Source organism: Hyla sarda, chromosome 10, assembly GCF_029499605.1.
Source record: "Hyla sarda isolate aHylSar1 chromosome 10, aHylSar1.hap1, whole genome shotgun sequence".
Classification (NCBI taxonomy): domain Eukaryota; kingdom Metazoa; phylum Chordata; class Amphibia; order Anura; family Hylidae; genus Hyla; species Hyla sarda.
In genome coordinates this window covers 68,972,217-68,996,782 of record NC_079198.1, presented here as the reverse complement: position 1 = coordinate 68,996,782, position 24,566 = coordinate 68,972,217, and the positions used below count along the sequence as shown (strand labels likewise).

The following is a 24,566-nucleotide window of genomic DNA, read 5'->3' as shown; positions in this document are numbered from 1 at the left end:
ATTTTTATAAATAAGGTGTCAGGTTTATCTTTATATAGAGCTCCACATTTGATTGATAGTTGACAGCCTGGAATTAGCTTTAAAGTAGTTAACACTTAAATGGCTAATTGATAAGGAGCCTGATTACTTGTACCAGAGCGTCCCCTGGTGGATGTGGTACCTGGATGTTAACCAGAAGAAAGGCACATTTACAGGCAAAAATGGTGGAGTTATTCATTTGTATTCGTACAAACCCAACCTACATTCATTGTGAAATTCCAATTAAGGGGACGTGTCTAAATGGTTAGAAATTTTATTTAACCCCTTAAGGACGCAGGGTATTTCAGTTTTTGCATTTTCATTTTTTCCTCCTTACCTTTTAAAAATCATAACGCTTTCAATTTTCCACTTAAAAATCCATATTATGGCTTATTTTTTGCCCAACCAATTATACTTTGCAGTGACATTAGTCATTTTACCCAAAAATCCACGGCGAAACGGAAAAAAATAATAATTGTGAGACAAAGTTGAAGAAAAAGCGCCATTTTGTAACTTTTGGGGGCTTCCGTTTCTACGCAGTGCATTTTTCGGTAAAAATTACACCTTATCGTTATTCTGTAGGTCCATACAGTTAAAATAATACCCTACTTATATAGGTTTCATTTTGCCGTACTTCTGGAAAAAATCATAATTACATGCAAGAAAATTAATTCGTTTAAAAATGTCATCTTCTGACCCCTATAACTTTTTTATTTTTCCACATACAGGGCAGTATGAGGGCTCATTTTTTGCACCATGATCTGAAGTTTTTATTGGTATTTTTTTACGTGTATGCCAATGACCGTGCGGTTTAATTAACTATATATTTTTATTTATGCACGCAGCGATACCACATGTTTATTTTTATTTACACCGTTTAATTTTTTTTATGGGAAAAGGGGAGTGATTCAAACTTTTATCAGGGAAGGGGTTAAATGATCTTTATTAACACTTTTTTTTATACTTTTTTTTTGCAGTGTTATAGCTCCCATAGGGACCTATAACACTGCACACATTGATCTTTTACACAGATCACTGGCGTGTATTAACATGCATGTGATCAGTGTTATCGGTGCTTGACTGCTCCTGCCTGGATCTCTGGCACGGAGCAGTTTATTCACCGATCGGACACCGAGGAGGCAGGTAGGGTCCCTACCGGTGTCCTGTAAGCTGTTCGGGACACCACGGTTTCACCGCGGCGGTCCTGAACAGCCCGACTAAGCAGCCGGAATAGTTTCACTTTCGCTTCAGAGGTGGCGGTCAGCTTTGAAATTAAATAAATTAATTAATTATCTCCAGATTGAGATTATAGTCTTAGAAAGTTCTGGATTCTAACTGCAGAAGTACTCCCTTTTCAGAATTATATGAAAGCCTTGAACTATTTATTTTAATGATAGAATTTGTTTTTCACCAAGCTAAATGTTACAAGTAAAATTCCCACAGGAAACTAGTTTTTCCCAATAAAAAATATAGTATAGCAAAGCTCTGCTATATATCTGACTCAATGTCTTACCAAAGACATGTGTGAAAATAGTCTAGGATACCAAATTTCTTCCTGTTAGACATAACCTTTTGGGGCTAAACAAAGGACAGGCAGACAGTCTGTTGTTTCACTGAACACTGCAACAGGAGCAGGAACTCTTTTCATTACTTATGAGGCATAGACAAAACATGAACTCACAAACGTAACACTGCCATCTAGTGGTCATACAATGTAGTAGGCACACAGCAATGACATACAGTGGTTGTTGCTCATAAAATACAAACCTTGTATGCTAACACCCCCACTCAACAACTACTATCTATGTCAATCCCATTTCTGATCTAAGATCCACAAATCTGTTTCTAGCTAGTGGCTTTGTCAAAGCATCAGCAATCATTTTTTCTGACTCACAATTCACAACTAAGTCATGAATGTAATGATGTCCGACATCGATGTGCTTGGTTCTGCCATTAATCTTCTCACTTGTTGCAAGCTTAATGCAAGCCTGATTGTCCTCAAATAAGACGGTAGGTTCTGATGTTGCTTCTCCAAGATCCTTGAGTAATTGCTGTGACCACACAACTTCTTGACTGGTATAAGCTGCAGATATGTATTCAGCTTCTGTAGAGGACAACGCCACCGACATCTGTTTCTTGCTGGACCATGATATAGGACTTGTCTCCCAATTTCAATAAGTAACCACTTGTGGATTTGCGTGTGCTGTGATCACCTGCCCAATCGGAGTCCACATATCCCACGAGGTTTAAACCACCACTTGCTGACAGCTTAAGTCTTTTGTCTGTTTCAGATATCTCATAACTCTTTTGATCGCATTCCAGTCTCTTTGACGTGGTTTATCAACTCGCCTGCAAAAAAGAGACATGCTGGCTGCAATGTCTGGACGTGTAGTGGTTGCATTGTAGAGAAGTGCCCCCACTGCTTGTCTGTATTGTTCATTGGATGTGAGAAGATCATCTTCTCCTTCTAACTTTGGATAGGCAGTATCCATAGATTGTGCTCTGCGCTTTCTGATCTCTGTCTAACCACTCCCCTGTGGGCTGTGCAGGTCTTGGTTCATTTATACATTTCCACGTACCTTCTCTTATGAGCAGCATTTTCATCTTGAATTTCCAAGATTGGTAGTTCTGATTTGTCAGATTTGCAATGGAGAACTTTGCTGAGGGGATGGCAGCAGCCATTTCTGCTGTTTGTCTTTCTGTTGCTGTCTCTGCTCTATGCTCTAGCTCACTGTATCTGGCTATATCCAGGGGTAATCTGTATTATATCCTGGGCTTCTGTAACATGTCCTGTGCCCATAACCTGTTAGACATAACCTTTTGGGGCTAAACAAAGGACAGGCAGACAGTCTGTTGTTTCACTGAACACTGCAACAGGAGCAGGAACTCTTTTTATTACTTTTGAGGCATAGACAAAACATGAACTCACAAACGTAACACTGCCATCTAGTGGTCATACAATGTAGTAGGCACACAGCAATGACATACAGTGGTTGTTGCTCATAAAATACAAACCTTGTATGCTAACACTTCCGTGTGTGTATCCTTAGAATAGAATTGCCCATTCTTGGAGTCATGTCATGTGTAGTGGGTTAGAAGGGGGTGGAGTGTATGTAGCATTCCATATTGATATGTCTATGATTAGATATGCCCTTGATATCATTAAAGGGGTTATCCAGGAAAAAAACTTTTTTATACATATCAACTGGCTCCAGAAAGTTAAACAGATTTGTAAATTACTTCTATAAAAAAAAGTCTTAATCCTTTCAGTACTTATGAGCTGATGAAGTTGAGTTGTTCTTTTCTGTCTAAGTGCTCTCTCATGACACGTGTCTCGGGAACCGCCCAGTTTAGAAGCAAATCCCCATAGCAAACCTTTTCTACTCTGTGCAGTTCCCGAGACATGCAGAGATGTCAGCAGAGAGCACTGTTGCCAAACAGAAAACAACAACTCAATTTCAGCAGCTGATAATTTTTGAAAGGATTAAAAAAAAATTATAGAAGTCATTTACAAATCTGTTTAACTTTCTGGAGCCAGTTGATATAAAAAATAAAATAAAAAAAAAGATTTCATGGAATACCCCTTTAAGGTTTCCTCTTGTAGAGGATATACCTACTGTTTGTATGTTGTATCCTAACCTAGTAACTCATGTTATATTGTAATATAGTTGCTTACTACTCACATGTATTGTTCTACTGTTACATAATCAATTAACAAGCTTATGATGTCTATAAACATTTCTAATATCTCTCATTGATATTCATTTACATATCATTGTATCATTACTCATAATGTTTATAACCAATAAATCTTCATATTTTTATAATACCTGTGTATTATTGTATGTTGCAAAACTATATGCTTAGCGTTAACATCATCTCGTCAAAAAAAACTTGATATCTGAGGAAATAGTCGGACTCAGATGAGAATCGTATCGATTAGGTTTGTCTACAATTCCAGGTCATAATTTTTATAATTTGTGTTAATTTTCATAAGCTTTATTTTTATGACCATAATTCATAATAGAGGTCTTACCACGACAGGATATTTGAATAGTTGAGTTGGATGTCAGATGATTTATTTTCATGCCTTTATATTGTCATTGTATACCAAGTTTAGACTGGTAGGAAAAGGGTAAACCTATTCTTTCAAGCACTTTACCTAGGCCATACGGTTAGAATGAGAAATATTCCAGGTTAGGGAGAAATTAGTGTCAAGACTCCCCTAATCAAGGGAAGAATGAAAGTGAGTCTGAGTTTGCCTCTCTAGCTAAGAGGGTGTGTTTTGGTGTCTCTTGCTTTTGTCCTCGGAAAAGGCCTAGTTAGATCCATAGACCCAGGATTGTTTGGGGCCCTTCTAGGTTCGCCGTAGAACAATAGAAATCCTGAAATATTGGCTAGTATCATCCTAAGAAACATGATTTTGCTTGGGGAGAAAGAATAATGAATCTGAATACAGAAGAACCATTATATAATCTATGGAAAGAAAATTGTACATGGTCTCTGTAGCATTGGCCTAGGACCTTTCTGGACTTCAGGCCAGTCCTAGGGACAAGCTTCTCCCAAGCTACTATTGCACGTCACAAAACAAATTGCAGCACATTTGTGGTAAAAAATATTTTAAATATATATTGGCTGAAAGGGTAGTTTGTGCCGAATGAAAGATTAAGAACGAGAAAGAAGCAGAAAGCGTCAGGAAACAATGTCGTAAATATGGGAAAGGTGAGTATAGCTGCTTTTTTTTTTTCTTTTCATTGACATTTGCAAAATATACCTCCCAGCCTGGAAAAACCTTTTAAGGAAAGAGGCCTGTTGGCTTTGGGAGGACCCCACATTTTTCTAGAAAATTTTTTTTATTCCTAAAAGAAATGTGTGGGGTTCTCCCTATTTTCATTCTCAGCCAGATACAAAGCGAACAGCAACAGCCTTTGGCTGTCTGGAAATGATTGGAGTTTTAGCTTAGCAACAGCTTGATGCTCCTTGTTTGGGAACCCACTGGCAGAAAAGACATGCTGAAAATGCTTCATTTGAACAGACCCATCCTACCACCCTTGTTCCAGGCTGTGATCTTCCAGTGTAGCTCTGCCTCTACTGATATCATCACTAGAGACTGGGCTACACCTGAGCAGGAACAAGGTGGTGAGTTTATCTTTACAGTATACAGCCAAGATGGATGTATACTGTAAACCCCCCCCCCCCCCCCACCCCAATGAGTGGAGCAGCGCTAGTTAGTTCTTTCCTTGCTTGGTTGGTGGATAGTGCTCAGCCCAGCAAGATGTTACAGTAAACAGGCAATCTTAAAAAAAAAATCACTGTTTTACTCTGAAAAAAAAAGAGTTCAGTTTGCTGAAAAATCAACACTTTCCAAAAGTTTGCTATGAGCCGAACACTTTACCAAAATTCGGTGAGCCTAACACTTGGAAAGTTTGCAAATCTCTGTTTAGAAGGTTTTATCCTAATTTGCACTGATTTTATAATGTTTGATACTATTAAGCCAACGTAATTGTGATGTACCAGGAATGGCTTAAAACAGCTAAGGCTGGGTTCACACCACGTTTTGTTAAATACGGCTCCCGTATACGGCTGGGAGGAGGGGGCGGGGCTTAATCGCGGCGCCCGCACTCAGCCGTATTCGGGAACCGTATTTAATGTATGTCTATGAGCCGACCGGAGTGAACCGCAGCCTCCGGTCAGCTTCGTTTTCGGCCGTATGCGGTTTCCCGACTGCAGGCAAAAACGTGGCCGACTGCATACGGCCGAAAACGAAGCCGACCGGAGGCTGCGGTTCACTCCGGTCGACTCATAGACATGCATTAAATACGGTTCCCGAATACGGCTGAGTGTGGGCGCCGCGATTAAGCCCCGCCCCCCCTCCTCCCAGCCGTATACGGGAGCCGTATTTAACAAAACGTGGTGTGAACCCAGCCTAAGAAACCTCCAGAAGGGAGGGAGAAACTTCAGGAGCCTCTCTCCTGAAAGGAAGGGGAAGGTTAGTTCAGTGCAAAGAGGGAGTTGAAAAGCAGCCTTTCTTCTGTGTGCTGCTCAGTCCTAGTTCTAGTCCTGGAGGAAACACATACTGAGCACTATGACCTGTTGGGTCTAGCTTCGACCATAAGGCTTTTTTGACTGGGTGCTTAAAACCTACCTGTCATACTGTATTGTAGAAAAAAAAAAATAATTTAAATTTATATATATTCTGTCATTTTTATTTGTGTATCCTCTGTGTTTGACTCACGAATCCCTGGGATCAGCTGCTCACTCATTCTAAAATCCACTACTCAGGAAGGGGCATGTCTGAGGCAATCACTAAGCTCACTGTAACGCTGAGCGCTCCAGGTCCTGCTCCTCCCCCGGAGGGCTCGCGGCGTTCTGATCTTGCTTGCAGCGCCCCGGTCAGACTCGCTGACCGGGAGCGCTGCTCTGTGTCCCCCAGCGGAGATGCGATCCGCGCGGCGGGACGTGCTTGCCCGCGGGTCGCATCCCATTCCTCTCACCTGCCCCGTCCTCCTGCTCAGTCCCGGCGCGCGTGGCCCCGCTCTCTCGAGGGCGCGCGAGCCGGGTCTCTCAGATTTAAAGCGCCAGTGCACCATTAATTGGTGCCTGGTCCAATCAGTTCCAATCACTCCCCACACTATATAATTCCACTTCCCCTTCCTGTCCTTGCCGGATCTTGTTGTCTTGTGCCCTAAGAAAGCGTTTCTGTGTGTTCCCTAGCCTGTGTATTCAGACCCCTTGCTGTTGTCCCTGACTACGAACCTTGCCGCCTGCCTTGACCTTCTGCTACGTCTGACCTTGCCTTGCCTTGTCCTTGTGTACCGCGCCTGTCTCAGCTGTCAGTGAGGTTGAGTCGCTATCGGGTGGAACGACCTGGGGGTTACCTGCCGCAGCAAGTCCATCCCGCTTTGCGGCGGGCTCTGGTGAAAACCAGTAACCTCTTAGATTCCGTTCCCCTGGTACGGCCCACGCCATCGCCTCACTGACAAAGAGGATCCACTCCAGTGCCCTTCCTGTGTACCAGCCCGGATCCCGACACTCGCCCTCACTCACTATGCATTAATTTCCTTCCTGAGTCTGGTCTGCTGTGCTGGATCTCTTCATCCAATCACTGCAGGCTGCTATTTAACCCCCTTGTCTCTGTTTTCAGACAGGAGTCTGATATACAGGACAGGAGTGAGCACAGAGGAGTGCTGGTCCCTCCCTCACTTACTGGACTTTGTCCTTGCCTGTGCTTTAGCTTGGACAAAGATGATGCTGCAGCCAGACAGGATTATGTTCTAGATGGTATGGGGACCCCTAGGAGTGTTTTTTTTATAAGCCATGATTTCTTTAAAAAGGAGATAGCATTTTAATAAATCTAATCTGAATGCAGCATATCATAGAGCAAATTGATATAACGTTTTGTGGTAAAATTTCCAGGATAACTTGAAATTAATTCATAAAAATCTCTACTGATTCTGGGCTAGGTAGTCATTTGGGCAGTCCTAAATGATTGATTGCTCTCTATATATGGAGTAGGGCTTCCCACATTTCCAGAATGAGCAGAGATGTATATGAATAAATGACAAATTAGTCAAGAAATTTTCCCACAGAACTTTCTATAAGTCTGGTCAGCTCCTCATCTCTATAACATGATACCTGCAAATCAAACTGCATTTTTAATGTGGCATATTCCCTTTAATCATTGAAACAGATAATGCCCAAGTGGAATCTGTACAGAGTTCATAACCCCAGGTTATTGGGGAAAAAAAATAATTAAAGGGAAACTGTTATGAGGGTCACCTGTACTAATCTGCTGGTACAGGGTAATAGTATTGGTGACACTGATTCCAACAATGTTAACATTTTATTTCCTATGTGGTCTCATTCATGAGTCATGCCCAAAAATCTAAATATGCAAATGAAGTGATCTGGTTCACTGGGGGAGTTCCCAGTCCCTTGGTGCACTCTTCACCGCTCGGCCCACTCATTTCACATGAACATCATTATCATCAAAGGTCCTTCAGCCACATTATCTTTTATCCTGTACTGCTGAGCTCCACACACACATGTACTGGTCACAAAATTGTGACATCATCACAGGTCCTACACCATTAACATGTATCAGGTACAGAACAGGTCCTGGTCAGGTAGTCACTGCTGTTGTATGTGGAAATCTCTGCTTCTTAGTCACTGCCTGACCAGGACCTGCTCTGTATCTACTACATGTTGTACATGTGGGGGCGAAGCTCAACAGTGCAGGATAGAAGAAAATCAAAAGGGTTGATTGGTCAAGGTTTTAATGTTTAGACCCTGACCAATCGTTAAATACAGCTGGTAGTAATGCGCTGCTGACCAAGACAATCACATGGACCTACACTGTAAGTTTGTCTTGCTTAGAATGCTATTCTCCCAGTTAATTCTAGCGATCAGTCAGGGTCCAGGCATTCAGATCCCCATGGATCAAAACTTTAAACATGTCTTAGGTCAAAGATTTTTAAAGTGATAGTACCCATTTAGTGTAAAACATGAACTTACCTGTTGTTGCAGTCACAGTTTTAGATGGCTGACTATATATGTCGTTCTTAGTAACTGCAAAGACTGTGAAGTTGTAGTTTACTCCCGGCAATAGGTCTCTCACAACTTCACTGTTGCTTCTTATATTTGAAATGTTGAGGACATTTGGTCCTTGAACGTTCACAGTGTAAGTATATGTATTGCTGTTAGGATCCTGAGAGAGATTCCACTGTAGCGCCACTGTAGTCTCTGACACATTCAATATGGTCACTCCTTGGACAATGTTCGGGTCTTAAAATATAAAATATTTTTTAAACACATGTACCTACAGGTATTTCTTACCTTATTTAACAGTACTTTCAAGACACAAGAAATATAAAAACTTGCACTACACCAACCAGAGCAGTTTTATGGACTTTCTTCCCAATTAACCATGAGCTTTCTGGTTCTAATATCTGGTTGCTCCTTATGGAATGTAATAGGATTATATGGAGGGCGAACCAAGTGTTGAAGGAGGGTGAAAAACCCTTTCGTTAGATTATTGGAAGGGACAACTATAAGGGGACCTGTACCAGGAATACACAAGTGAATAGGTCAAGGCTGTAGTACATGGATGGACCTGCAGGTGTGGTAAACAATGAAGAGGCTGCAATGCTCACACCATTAGAAATAAAGGTCCATGTGCCAAAGCAATGGGGTCTATGAACAAATCAACCAGTTAGAAATAGACCCTAGTAGTAAATTTTTATCAAAATGGTGTTGTCTTCTACTGCACTTTTGGGGCTCATTATTGTGTCACAGATGCAGAATTCTCTGGTACTCTAAGGGGCCAGTCCCACCCCGGTGACAGCATTTTGAAAATGCTGTAGGTTTAAGTGAGCTTATCCCTAGCGACAAGTGTCTATAATGATACCAATCTTGAAATTTAGCTTGGCACCACATAGACTGTCAGGCCATGCCAACTATTCCTAAATATAGGAAAGAATTTTGTCTGTAATGTTTTTGTTACCATGCACCAAATAATATTACAATAGATATTACAATACTGCATAACTGAAATTCCCAGATGTCATTAAGAATTTTGGGGGCACGTCTTTTTGGTAATTTTCTGGTTTATAAAAGGGGCATCCTCATCTTAGACATTTATGTCCACAAAATGTGCAATAAATGTTCCATGAACCCATCTCTAGAAAGGATATGACCCAGCCTGCATCCAGCCTAGTGAGGCTGCTGCTGGCTGCTCCATCCAAGAAGAAAATGAATATAGAGTTGGCTGCAATATGTGCTGCTCTGCTACTCTCTCCTATAGGAGTTTTCTATGTAATATTTGTGCATGAATAAATAAACTCTTCAAATTTCATATGGCAAACATGGGGATTTACTTAAAATGGCCCAGTGTGTAATGGCAGTACATGAAGCCCTGTACATGCCCATAATCCATGCATGGTGTCTAGTATAAATGCAATCAAACAAAATTATCTAAAAAAGTTTAAAGGGGGTATCCAGGAATAGAAAAACACAGCTATTTTCTTTCAAAAAATGCTCCCCGTCTATTTCCAGGTTGGGTGTGGTTCTGCAGCTCAGTTCCATTGAAGTGAATGGAGACAAGTTGTAAAATCACACCCAACCTGGAGACAGACGTGAAGCTGTTTTTGAAAGAAATTAGCTTGTGTTTTTCTATTTCTGGATAACCCCTTTAAGGCTGGGTTCACATCATGTTTTCTCCCATACGGGAGCGCATACGGCAGGGGGGAGCTAAAACCTTGCACTCCCGTATGCCTTTCTATGCGCTCCCCTATGTAATTCATTTCAATGAGCCAGCCAGAGTGAAACGTTCGGTCCCGTCGGCTCATTTTTGCGCCGAATGTGCTTTTTCCCCAGACCTAAAACTGTGGTCAACCACGGTTTTAGGTCCGGTTGTAATTGTGCATACAGCGCAAAAATGAGCCAACCGGACCGAACATTTCACTCCGGCCGGCTCATTGAAATGAATTACATTCGGGAGTGCATAGAAAAGCATACGGGAGTGCGAGGTTTTAGCTCTCCCCTGGCGTATGCGCTCCCGTATGGGAGAAAACGTGATGTGAACCCAGACTAACTTTTTTTTATTATGTGTTGGCACATGCTCACTAAAACCAGAAATGTTATACAATTGTCTAAGCATAAGTACAACTGGTATATATTTACATGTGGTTGCTTTGTCAAATTTCCATCTTCAAACTGTCTAAAGATGGCCACACATTTTCATTATCTGTCAGCTAAATGTTTGTTTGAATTGGGAGACTGCCATTTAACAGATAATCAGCCAGAGCTGCCTTGGGTTCGGCCAACTTTAGTATAAGGTATATGGTGCAAGAATAGACTTTTGAAAACTGCACCCCTTTACTGAAAAGCGTTAAATCTGAAAATAATTAATAAAACATAACCACAACAAGATCTTCTAAGCATAACCAGAAAAATAGCATTAAAATTCATAAACAATAACTTACTTGTTGTCACAGTAACAACGTTAGATGGTTTGCTCTGTACTCCATTTGGGGTGACTGCATAGACAGTAAAGTTGTACTCCGTTCCTGGTTTTAGGTTCTGGATCGTCGCGGTGTTTGTCCCGTGCACGGTCTGGTTTGTTACTCCATCAGACACAGTATAGTTGTAGGAGTTGCTATTGGAGTCAGAGGAGAACATCCAACTGAGGGTCACAGAATCGCTTGATATAGAAGTTACCTTCAAGTCTGTGACATGAGAGGGTACTAGCAAGACACAACAATCAAAAATTAGAGACAGTGTGCATTTCTCATTGAAACTTAATTTAATGCCATTGTATGCTTTACAGTACATATTATTAAGCTATGAAGCCAATGAAATTATTTTGTCTGCTGAGAGTTGCAAAATAAATTGTCAGTGACTTCTTAATAACAGATCTGTTTTATTTCTCAGAAGTATAAATGTAATGTGGCACACTTCAGCAAAAAAGTGTATTATGTTTTTGGGATAGGGGATAAGATGTCTGATTGCGGGGGGCCAGCTGCTGAGACCCCCCGCGATCTCCCTGCAGCACCTACATTCTATGCGGGTGCTGAATCTCCAGTTTCGGAAAACCTCCATGTTTGTGGGACTAGGGACGTGACGTCTCACCATGCCCCCTCCATTCATGTCTATGGGAGGGGGCGTGGCATAGACGCCCCCTCCAATAGACATGAATGGAGGGGGCGTGGCATGACGTCACGTCCCCAGTCCCGGAAACCCAGAGGTTTTCCGAAACTGGAGATTCAGCACCCACATAGAATGTGGGTGCTGCAGGGAGATCGCGGGGGTTCTCAGCAGGGGGCCCCCTGCAATCGGACATCTTATCCCCTATCCTTTGGATAGGGAAACATTTTTTTGCCCGGAATACCCCTTTAATTTTTGTCGAGTCTAAGCAGCTTCCCAGCATGGCTCTTTTAGAGTTCTAGGATTGAGTGTCAGAGAAACCCTGCCAGTTTTGTGTTGTTGCACTTTTGTATTCATATAATTATTAGATGGTCAAGCAACAAAGTTGCATAGGACACCTATTGTTATTGATCCGATTATTATTATTATTTTTATTCCTCCACGGGCTTCAAATGCATATACCTGCTGCACTGTTACTCCGAAACACATGTGACTTTGCATAGTGGTAGACCCGTGAGCTGTGCATAATCTTATGTCATAGGTCACATGGTAAGGCTGCCATCTTGGTTTAAAGCTACAGATATTTAAATCACTGTATGTGGTTGCACTGTTGTGCATTCTCCGATTTGTTCATTAGAAGACTTTTGGTCACATGGTGTGGCCGCCGTATTGGATTGCACAATATTCTACAAGCAACTTCTTCTCTTAAACTGTATGTTGGAATAACTTATAATTTGGCAGACATGTACATGGTTACCTCCTGTACCAAGGTTGTTAAAGCTGGTTCATTTGCATAATCAATATGGGCACCGCTCGCCAATAACATTTAGGCAATAATAATAATGCCCAATTTATTTTAAATGTGTGTAATATGTACACTGTTGATTAAAAACTTAAGTTTCTTTGCACAATGGAACAGTACTCTATTGTGCTTATGATTTTTTTTTTTAACATAAAGGTCATAGGTCACATCAGCTGGCAGCCATCTTGTTCTAGGTGACAATATTCAGTGCCATATGCAAATACATGTCTTTCTGAAACCAATAAAGATGCAGATGTACAAATAGCCATGTATGGTAATACTGTGACCTAGACTCATGTTTGTTTGATGTCATTCAACCATATGGTTCGGCGGCCATATTGAATAATGTAAATATCAACAATTATTCCTATTATTTCTATGGGGCTTTTTGTAATATGCCTATAATTGTCTCAATGTTACTTCAAAACTCATTACATTTTACCCAAAGGTAGAGTCCAGAGCATGATCTGTTATAACATAAAGGTCATAGGTCACATGATCAGGCAGTCATATTGGTTTGTGGGGCATGTTTTTGCACAATATTGAAACTTCTACATTTCTGCAATCGCTAAAGATAGAGATATAAGAATTGTTATATTTAGTTACACTGTGATCACAATTATGACTTGTTAATTACAAGTCTATTGATCCCAAGGTTTAGCTGCCATGTTGGATTGTGCAATATTCTACAAATATCGTATTCTCTGAAACCGTTTGTTATAATAATGTATAATTTTTATAATAATGTATAATTTGGCAGACATGTTCATGGTTACCTCCTGTAGTACGATTGTTAAAGATGGTTCATTTGCATATTCAATATGGCAACCGCTTGCCAATAACATTTAGATTATTATTATTAATTATATGCAATTTTGTTAAATGTGTGTAATATGTGCACTCAATCTAAAAAGTTATATTTCTTTGCACAATGGTAGATTACTCACTTTCTGTACCAGATTTGGGGGCCATATTGGATTGCGCAATATTATGCAAACATAGTTTTCTCAAAAATTGCTGGTCAAAACAGTGTGAAAACTAGCATACATGTTCATGATCACTTTCTGTACCAGAATTGATTACCAGATTTGGCGGCCATGTTGGATTGCGCATTATTCTGCATACATAGTTTTCTCTGAAATTACTGGTCAGAACAATGTGAAAATTAGCACATATATTAATGATCTCTTCCTGTACCACAGTTGAACATCAGATTTGGTGGCCATATTGAATTGCGCAATATTCTGCACACAGTTTTCTCTGAAATTGCAGGTCAGAACAATATGAAAATTAGCACACATGTTCATCATCACTTGCTGTACCACAATTTATCACCAGATTTAGCAGACATATTGGATTGTGCAATATTCTGCAAGAATAGTTTTCTTTGAAATTACTGGTCAGAACAATGTGAAAATTAGCACACATGTTCATGATCACTTTTTTTTTTACCGCAGTAGATCACTTGATTTGGTGGCCATATTTGATTTGCAATATACTGCATACAAAGTTTTTTCTGAAATTGCTGGTCAGAAAAATTAGAAAATTAGCACACATGTTCATCATCACTTTCTGTACCACAATTGATCACCAGGTGTGGTAGCCATATTGGATTGCACAATATTCTGAATACATTGTGTACTACAAAATTACAGGCCAGAAAAATTAGAAAATAAGCACAGGTTTATAAACACTTTCTGTATCAAAATATATCACATTATTCAGTGGCCATATTGGATTGCGCAACATACTGCATTAAAATGTTGGTCAAAACAATGTGAAAATTAGCACACAATCACCTTCCCCACTATAAGGTGGGGGGGGGGCAAAACAATTGTGTACTATACCGCAGCCATGCTGCTTGGCCACCTGTATTGCTGCTTGCAGCTATTTATATTATTATTTTGATTCCACCGCGATAAAATGCATGTAACAGCTACAGAGGTTACTCCAATACTTATGAAACTTTGCATAGTGGAAGAGCTCTGAGCTGTGCATAATCGTGTGTAATATAAGGGGTCATAAGTCACATGACCTGGCCGCCATATTGGTTTACTCAATATTCTAAAAACATATCCTTCTTTGAAACCATTTGTTAAAATAACTTATAATTTGGCACACATGTCCAGGGTAACCTCCTGTACCAAAGTTGTTAAAGCTAACAATAGAAGAGGTCCGGCACAATGGTAGCAGGTAAAATCTGGTGCTTTATTCAACATGCAGAATAGCATATGGTACAGGAGACAATAGCCTACGCGTTTCGGGCTGTTGAGCCCTTAGTCATGGCAGGTTGTTAAAGCTGGTTAATTTGCATAATCAATATGGCTGCTGCATGCCAATAACATAGATCTCATCGTGCAGTTCTTTTGAAATGTGTATAATATGTACACTGTAAACCAAAAACATATGAAACTTAGCACAATGGTAGAGTGCTATATTGTGCTTAAATTCATTTAACATAAAGATCATAGGTCCAATTATCTGGCAGCCATCTTGTTTTATGTGACAATAGTCAGAAAGTCATGTCTTTTTGAAACCATTAAAGATACTGAAGAACAAACTGTAGAGTATAGTTACACAGTGACCTAGACTTATGGTTCGGCAACCATATTAAACAATATAAATGTTTTATTAATTCTATCCGATGCTGCATGTAATAGCTGCACTGCTACTCCAAAACTTACAAAACTTTGCATGGTGGTAGAACCATGAGCTGTGCATAATCTTATGTGACATAAAGTCATTGGTCACGTGACCTGGTAGCCATGTTGATTTTTGTGCCAATTTTTGCACAATATTCAAAAATTCTCTTCTCTGGAACGGCTAAAGCTACACATATGTTAATCACTGTATGTGGTGACACTGTTGTCCGGAGTCAGATTTGTTCATTACAGGTCTATTGATCACATGGTTCAGCCACCATCTTGGATTGCACAATATTCTACAAACATCTTCTTCTCTGAAACCATTTGTTATAATAACTTATACATTTGTCAGACATGTTCATGGTTACCTCCTGTACCCAAGGTTGTTAAAGCTGGTTAATGTGTGTAATATGTACACTGTTAATGAAAAAAAAAACTATGATTCTTTGCCCAATGGTGCTCAATATATTATAACACACAGGTCATGATCTGGCAGCCATCTTGTTTTAGGTGACAATTTTCAGTTCCATATGTGAACACCTGTCTTTCTGAAACCATTACAGATTCATATGTACAAACTAGTGTGTATGGTTGCACTGTGACCTAGACTCATACATGTTAATTTCACATTATTTAACCACATGGTTCGGTGGCCATATTAAATTTTGGAAATATCAAGAAAATTGTATATTATTTCTATGGGGCTTTTTCATATGCCCGCAATTGCCTCACTGTTAAATTAAAACTCATAAAATGTTGCCCAAAGGTAGAGCCCTGTGCTATGCATAACCTGTTGTAACATAAGTCATAAGTCATATGGTCAGGCAGCCATCTTGGTTTGATTGCCAACATTTTGCACAATATACGAACCTCTGCATTTCTGCAACTGCTACAGATACAGATATATAAATTGTTGTATATGGTTACACTGTCATCATGTTAATTATTTGTTCATTACAAGTCTGTTGATTACATGATATGTCCACCATATTGTATTGCACAATATTCTATAAACATCTTCTTCTGTGAATCCATGTGTTAGAATCATTCACAATTTAGCATATATGTCCAGGGTCATCTACTGTACCATGTTTGTTATAGCTGGATCATTTACATAATCAATATGTCCACTGCAAGTCAATCACTGGAAGCCAATAAGCCTTTGTATTAAAATGCCTGTAATATGCACACTGTTATTTACAATTTTATGCTATATTGTGCTTAGTCTTTTCTTACATAAAAGGTCCTAGGTCAGATGATGTTTTAGGTTACAATATTCAGTGCTATATGTAAACATGTGACGCTTTCTAAACCAAATTAAATTCGGAGATATACAAATTACTCTGTAAAGTTACTGTGCTGTAGAATCACAAATCTTTATTTTAACTTCTTAACGACGCGGGACGTATATTTACGTCCTGCGCCGACGCCCGCGTCATATCAGGTCGGTCCCGGCGGCCATCAATGGCCGGGACCCGTGGCTAATACAGGACATCACTGATCGCAGTGATGCCCTGTATTAATAATTCAGAGGCGGAGATCAAAGTTGACTGCTGCTTCCGAAGTGAAACTGAAAGTATCCCGGCAGCTCAGTCTGGTTGTTCGGGACCGCCGTGATTTCACAGCTTACAGGACACTGGGAGGATCCCTACCTGCCTCCTTGGTTTCCGATCGCCAAATGACTGCTCCGTGCCTGAGATCCAGGCATGAGCAGTCAAGCACCAATAACACTGATCAATGGCATATTAATACATGCCAGTTATCAGTGTAAAAGATCAGTGTGTATGTGTATGATATGATGGAAATCAATGCAAGAATGGTGAGTGTAAAAGGAAATTATTTATTTCTCTCCTCAAAATAAAACTTAAATCACATAGATAGACATAAAGTATTAAATGTTAAAATGTTTTACGCAGGGGCCTTGCGTGATTAATCAATACAGACCAAAAACACAAACATACATGAGTCATAAAATGTGGCAATACATAATCAAGGTGTCCACCTAAAAGATATGTATATACGATGTGTCCACCTGATATACAAAATATACACATCCACCTGAAAGGATCCACCTATAGAAAAACAACTGGAGTAGTCCACCTAAGGAAAAACAGCTCGAGTCTATAGGATAAAGTTCATATGATAAAGTTCGATCACTCAATAACATGTTGTGTCAATAGCAGGTTGTCAGGATCGTCCCATATAGATAGCAACAGAGATAAATATAAATATGTCCCACCAGTAGCCACTATTCCACTCGCTGAATTGATTGATAAAACACAAGTCTATAGCAGAAACAACCTAGTTTTGGCACTATATGCCACTCACCGCTCCCCGCCGGGGCTGCGGGTCCTGTACAGGAGCTCTAACCAGCAGTAGTGTGTCTTCAGACAGACATGCGCCTGCCGGCATCTCAGATGTAACTCGCGGCTGTGAGCTGGCGAGCTTCCGGTGTCTGCGGTCAGCTGATTGCAGGTCAGCTGATCAGGACGTTCCGTCAGATGGAAAATGATCGTTCCATCAGGTGAGAATAGCTTGTGATTAGCGGTGGTGGTCTCCAATGGCAACAGACCTTGATAATGGAAAGATGTAGCTGGTGGGAGGATATGGCTTTCCTTTTGTCCAAAGCTCTGATAGAACTGGTGAAGGAGATGATTAGCCCTTGGCATCCAAGTTGGGCATCCAGAGTGAAAAACGCACAATGTGAACAGCGTTCATGAACCAAAACAGTAGCTGCAGCAGACTTATTTCACCAGACGCGTTTTGGGGTATTGAGAGTGAAGTCAGAACCCCTTCCTCAGTGGTGTACAAGTGAAAATCTAGCGTGGCATACATTTTATATCCTCCTCAGTCAATCAGGTTTACATTTGCATAAGAAATCCCCAAAAAATGGTGTGGATCCAAGAGAAAGAAAAAAGAAGGCAAAAGGAATTTCTAAAATTCATTTCTGGAGGTTGGGAACATTACCCTTAAAAAATGTATCAAATATTTAATGTAGCGCCGTACTAGTAGGCATCTTCAGGAATATTGTATAGAATAAATATCGTACCACATAAAAAATAAAATCCAAATCAGCATACCAATAAATACCGGTACATAAAAACATACATGTTAGTGTAGACATAAAACTAAGAAATGGAAGTAGAAATGCAAATAAACAATAAAGAACAAAAGTAAAGGTAAGAATGAATAAAAATAAAAGTAGAAATGGAGATAAAAATAAAAAATAAATATAAATAATATAAATATAAATAATAATAATAATAATAAATATAAATAAAAATAAATATAAAAAAAATGTATATTTATTTTTATTTATATTTATTTTTTATTTTTATCTTTAACTCCATTTTTATTTTTATTCATTCTTACCTTTACTTTTATTCTTTATTGTTTATTTGCATTTCTACTTCCATTTCTTAGTTTTATACATCCAGGAATGATTTTTAGAAATTCCTTTTGCCTTCTTTTTTCTTTCTCTTGGGTCCACACCAGTTTTGGGGGATTTCTTATGCAAATGTAAACCTGATTGACTGAGGAGAATATAAAATGTATGCCACGCTAGATTTTCACTTGTACACCACTGAGGAAGGGGTTCTGACTTCACTCCCAATACCCCGAAACGCATTTAGTGAAATAAGTCTGCTGCAGCTACTGTTTTGGTTCATGAACGCTGTTCACATTGTGCATTTTTCACTCTGGATGCCCAACTTGGATGCCAAGGGCTAATCATCTCCTTTACCGGTTCTATCAGAGCTTTGGACAAAAGGAAAGCCATATCCTCCCACCAGCTACATCTTTCCATTATCAAGGTCTGTTGCCATTGGAGATCACCACCGCTAATCACAAGCTATTCTCACCTGATGGAACGATCATTTTCCATCTGACGGAACGTCCCGATCAGCTGACCTGCAATCAGCTGACCGCAGACACCGGAAGCTCACCAGCTTACAGCCGCGAGTTACATCTGACGCCGGTAGGCGCACGGCTGTCTGAAGACACACTACCGCTGGTTAGAGCTCGGGTACAGGACCCGCAGCCCTGGCGTGGAGCGGTGAGTGGCATATAGTGCAAAAACAAGGTCGTTTCTGCTATAGACTTGTGTTTTATCCATCAATTCAGCGAGTGGAATAGTGGCTACTGGTGGGACATATTTACATTTATCTCTGTTGCTATCTATATAGGACGATCTTGACAACCTGCTATTGACACAACATGTTATTGAGTGATCGAACTTTATCATATGAACTTTATCCTATAGACTCGAGCTGTTTTTCCTTAGGTGGACTACTCCAGTTGTTTTTCTATAGGTGGATCCTTTCAGGTGGATGTGTATATTTTATATTTCAGGTGGACACATCGTATATACATATCTTTTAGGTGGACACCTTGATTATATATTGCCACATTTTATGACTCATGTATGTTTGTGATTTTGGTCTGTATTGATTAATCACGCAAGGGCCCTGCGTAAAAGATTTTAATATTTAATATTTGATGTCTATCTATGTGATTTAAGTTTTATTTTGAGGAGAGAAATAAATAATTTCCTTTTACACTCACCATTCTTGCATTGATTTCCATCATATACCCCTAGTGGGTAGAACACTGAGGACTGTGAATATTTTCTTTTTCTTGTTTGTTAGAATAACTTATAATTAGGCAGAAATGTTCATGGTTACCTCCTGTACCAAGGTTGCTAAAGCTGGTTTATTTGCATAATCAATATGGCCACTACACGCCAATAACATTTAGATAGCATTAATAATAATATGTAACTTTTTAAATGTATATAATATGTAGATTGTTAAGCTAAAAATATGTTTCTTTGCACAGTCGTACTCACTTTCTGTACTACAATTGATCACCAGAATTGGCGGCCATATGGTATTGCGCACATATTCTGCCAACATAGTTTTCGCTAAAATTACTGGTAAGAACTGTGTGAAAATTAGCACACATGTTCGTGATCACTTTCTGTACCACCACGGATCATTTGATTTGGCGGCCATATTGGATTGCGCAATATTCTACAAACATAGTTTTCTCTTAAACAACAGGTCAGAACAGTGCGTAAATAACACATGTTCGTAATCACTTTTTGTACCACAATTTATCATCACATTTGGTGGCCATAAAACAATGTGAAATTAGCGCAAATGTTCGTAATCACTTTCTGTACCACCTTGGATGACGTGGTTTGGCCGCCATATTGGATTGCGCAATATTCTGTATACATAGTTTCCTCTTAAATTAATGGTAATAACAATGTGAAAATTAGCATACCATGATCACCTTCTCCACCACCAGGGGTCACAGCAATCGTGTGCTATACCCCGGCTGTGCATCTTGGCCACCTGTATTGCTGCTTGCAGCTATATTTATTTTTATTATTATTCTGCCACGGACTTCAAATGCTTATATCTACTGCACTGTAACTCCAAAACGCATGTGACTTTGCATAGTGGTAGACCCATGAGCTGTGCATAATCTTGTGTAATATAAAGGTCATAGGTCACACATATTAAGGCCACCATTTTGGTTTTTGTGATAATTTTGGCAAAACATTCAAAAATCTTTGTTCATTTGCTCTATGTGGGACACTGTTGTCCTGAGTCAGATTAGTACATTAAAAGACTTTAGGTTACATGGTGTGGCCGCCATATTGGATTGCACAATATTCCCCAAACATCTTCTTTTCGGAAACCGTTTGTTGGAATAACGTATAATTTGGTAGACATGCTCATGGTTACCTCATGTACAAAGTTTGTTAAAGATGGTTCATTTGCATATTCATTATGGCCACCGCAAGCCAATAACAATTATATAGCGTTACTAATGATATGCAAATGTGTTAAATGTAATATGTACACTGTTAATCTAAAAGTTTTGCACAATATTTTTCTTTGCACAATAATAGATTACTCACTTTCTGCACCACAATTGATCACCAGATTTGGCAGCCATATTGGATTGCGTAATATTCTGCAAACATAGTTATCTCTAAAATTACTGGTCAGAAAAGTGCAAAAATGAGCACACATGTTCATGATCATGTTATGTACAATAATTGATCACCATATTTGGTGGCCATATTGGATTGCACAATATTTCTTTAACCCCTTAAGGACACATGACGTTCTCATACGTTTCCATTTCCGAGTCCTTAAGGACACATGACGTATGAGAACGTCATGTGTTTTACCGGCCCCCCGCAACCATCTGGAGCGGAGCCGGTCCCCGATGCCTGCTGAAATCGTTCAGCAGGCATCGGGGCATATCGCCCAGGGGGGTCATTATGACCCCCCATGTCGGCGATGGCCGCAGATCGCTGGACAATTCAGTCCAGCGATCTGCGGCGGATTCCGGGTCAATCGGGTCTCCAGGGACCCGGTGACCCGGAATTATTGGCTGATCGGGGCCGTCATAGACGGCCCCGAACAGCCAGAGGCAGCAGGGGCGAGGTGGCACTGGTGCCACCTCGCGATTGCCCTGATTCGTCGGCCGGATTACCGGCCGACCAATCAGGGCGCCTGCTGCGGGTGTCACTCCCGCAACCCGCTCCGCCCCTCTTCCGGAGGACGTGAGCGGGTGCGGGACGTGCACCCCTGGTGCTGGGGACCCCGATCCCCGGCGTCCCTGTTGGGATCGGGGCCCCAGGAGCAGCGGTGGCGGCGGAGACGACGAGGGACTGACCTGGTGCAGCGAGGATCGTTGGAGGTGAGTGACAGCCTCCTGCTGTTGCTTAGCAACAGCTCCCAGCATGCAAAAAGGGCATGCTGGGAGCTGTAGTTATGCAACAGCAGGAGGCAGACCACCACAACTCCCAGCATGCCCTTATGGGCATGCTGGGACTTGTAGTTTTGCAACAGCTGGAGGCACATTCTTTCTATGGAAAAGTGCACCTTCAGCTGTTGTGTAACTACAACTCCCAGCTTGCACAATCAGCTAAAGTGCATGCTGGGAGTTGTAGTGGTGCATCTGGTGGTTGTATAACTACAACTCCCAGCATGCCCGTTGGCTGTCGGTGACTGCTGAGAGTTGTAGTTTTGCAACAGCTGAAGGCACACTGAGTTAAGTAGCAAACCAGTGTGTCTCCAGCTGTTGCATAACTACAATCCCCATCATCCCCAGCCAAAGTAGTATGCCTCCAGCTGTTGAATAACTACAACACCCAGCATGCCCTTCCGCTGTCCGTACATGCTGGGGGTTGTAGCTTTTGCAACAGCTGAAGGCACACTGGTTGCAAAACACTGAGTTTGTTACCAAACTCGGTGTTTCACAACCAGTGTGCATCCAGCTGTTGCAAAACTACAACTCCCAGCATGCACTGATAGACCGTACATGCTGGGAGTTGTAGTTTTGCAACAGCTGGATGTTCCCCCCCCCCAATGTGAATGTACAGGGTACACTCACATGGGCGGAGGATTACAGTAAGTATCCGGCTGCAAGTTTGAGGTGCGGCAAAATTTCTGCCGCAGCTCAAACTGCCAGCGAGAAACGACTGTGAACCCCCCGCCCATGCGACTGTACCCTAAAAACACTACACTACACTAACACACAATAAAATAAAAAGTAAAAAACACCACATATACACATACCCCTACACAGCCCCCCTCCCCTCCCCAATAAAAATGAAAAACGTCTGGTACGCCACTGTTTCCAAAACGGAGCCTCCAGCGGTTGCAAAACTACAACTCCCAGCATGCACTGATAGACCGTACATGCTGGGAGTTGTAGTTTTGCAACAGCTGGATGTCCCCCCCAATGTGAACGTACAGGGTACACTCACATGGGCGGAGGATTACAGTAAGTATCCGGCTGCAAGTTTGAGCTGCGTCAAATTTTCTGCCGTAGCTCAAACTGCCAGCGAGAAACTACTGTGAACCCCCGCCCGTGTGACTGTACCCTAAAAACACTACACTAACACACAATAAAATAAAAAGTAAAAAACACTACGTATACACATACCCCTACACAGCCCCCCTCCCCTCCCCAATAAAAATGAAAAACGTCTGGTTCGCCACTGTTTCCAAAACGGAGCCTCCAGCTGTTGCAAAACAACTACTCCCAGTATTGCCAGATAGCCGTTGACTGTCCAGGCATGCTGGGAGTTTTACAACAGCTGGAGGCACCCTGTTTGGGAATCACTGGCGTAGAATTCCCCTATGTCCACCCCTATGCAATCCCTAATTTAGGCCTCAAATGCGTATGGCGCTCTCACTTTGGAGCACTGTCGTATTTCAAGGCAACAGTTTAGGGCCACATATGGGGTATCGCCGTACTCGGGAGAAATTGGGCTTCAAATTTTGGGGGGTATTTTCTGCTATTACCCTTTTAAAAAATGTAAAATTTTTGGGAAAACAAGCATTTTAGGTAAAAAAAATATATATTTTTTTACATATGCAAAAGTCGTGAAACACCTGTAGGGTATTAAGGTTCAAATTACCCCTTGTTACGTTCCCCGAGGGGTCTAGTTTCCAAAATGGTATGCCATGTGTTTTTTTTTTTGCTGTCCTGGCACCATAGGGGCTTCCTAAATGCGGCATGCCCCCAGAGCAAAATTCGCTTTCAAAAAGCCAAATGTGACTCCTTCTTTTCTGAGACCTGTAGTGCGCCAGCAGAGCACTTTTCACACCCATATGGGGTGTTTTCTGAATCGGGAGACATTGGGCTTCAAATTTTGGGGGGTATTTTCTGCTATAACCCTTTTTAAAATTGTAAAAATTTTGGGAAACCAAGCATTTTAGGTAAAAAAAATATATATTTTTTTACATATGCAAAAGTCGTGAAACACCTGTAGGGTATTAAGGTTCACATTACCCCTTGTTACGTTCCCCGAGGGGTCTAGTTTCCAAAATGGTATGCCATGTGTTTTTTTTTTGCTGTTCTGGCACCATAGGGGCTTCCTAAATGCGGCATGCCCCCAGAGCAAAATTTGCTTTCAAAAAGCCAAATGTTACTCCTTCTCTTCTGAGACCTGTAGTGCGCCAGCAGAGCACTTTTCACCCCCATATGGGGTGTTTTCTAAATCGGGAGAAATTGGGCTTCAAATTTTGGGGGGTATTTTCCGCTATTACCCTTTTTAAAAATGTAAACATTTTGGGAAAACAAGCATTTTAGGTAAAAAAAAATTATTTTTTTTTACATATGCAAAAGTCGTGAAACACCTGTAGGGCATTAAGGTTCACGTTACCCCTTGTTACGTTCCCCGAGGGGTCTAGTTTCCAAAATGGTATGCCATGTGTTTTTTTTTTGCTGTTCTGGCACCATAGGGGCTTCCTAAATGCGGCATGCCCCCAGAGCAAAATTTGCTTTCAAAAAGCCAAATGTGACTCCTTCTCTTCTGAGACCTGTAGTGCACCAGCAGAGCACTTTTCACCCCCATGCGAGGTGTTTTCTGTATCGGGAGAAATTGGGCTTCAAATTTTGGGGGGTATTTTCTGCTATTACCCTTT

General features: G+C 40.9%; 1 protein-coding gene across 2 annotated transcripts in view; it reads right to left on the bottom strand.

The window, feature by feature from the left end:
- PTPRH (protein tyrosine phosphatase receptor type H) overlaps positions 1 to 24,566 on the bottom strand; it is a 199,314-nt gene that overhangs the window by 50,133 nt on the left and 124,615 nt on the right. Inside the window, exons 6-7 of one of the 2 annotated variants that reach the window (XM_056543955.1) lie at positions 11,001 to 11,261; positions 8,533 to 8,802 (exon numbers count right to left, since the gene is read on the bottom strand). In XM_056543955.1, the coding sequence (XP_056399930.1) occupies positions 8,533 to 8,802; positions 11,001 to 11,261 (531 nt within the window). The remainder of the gene's footprint in view (positions 1 to 8,532; positions 8,803 to 11,000; positions 11,262 to 24,566) is intronic. The other variant, XM_056543956.1, reaches the window with a different exon arrangement.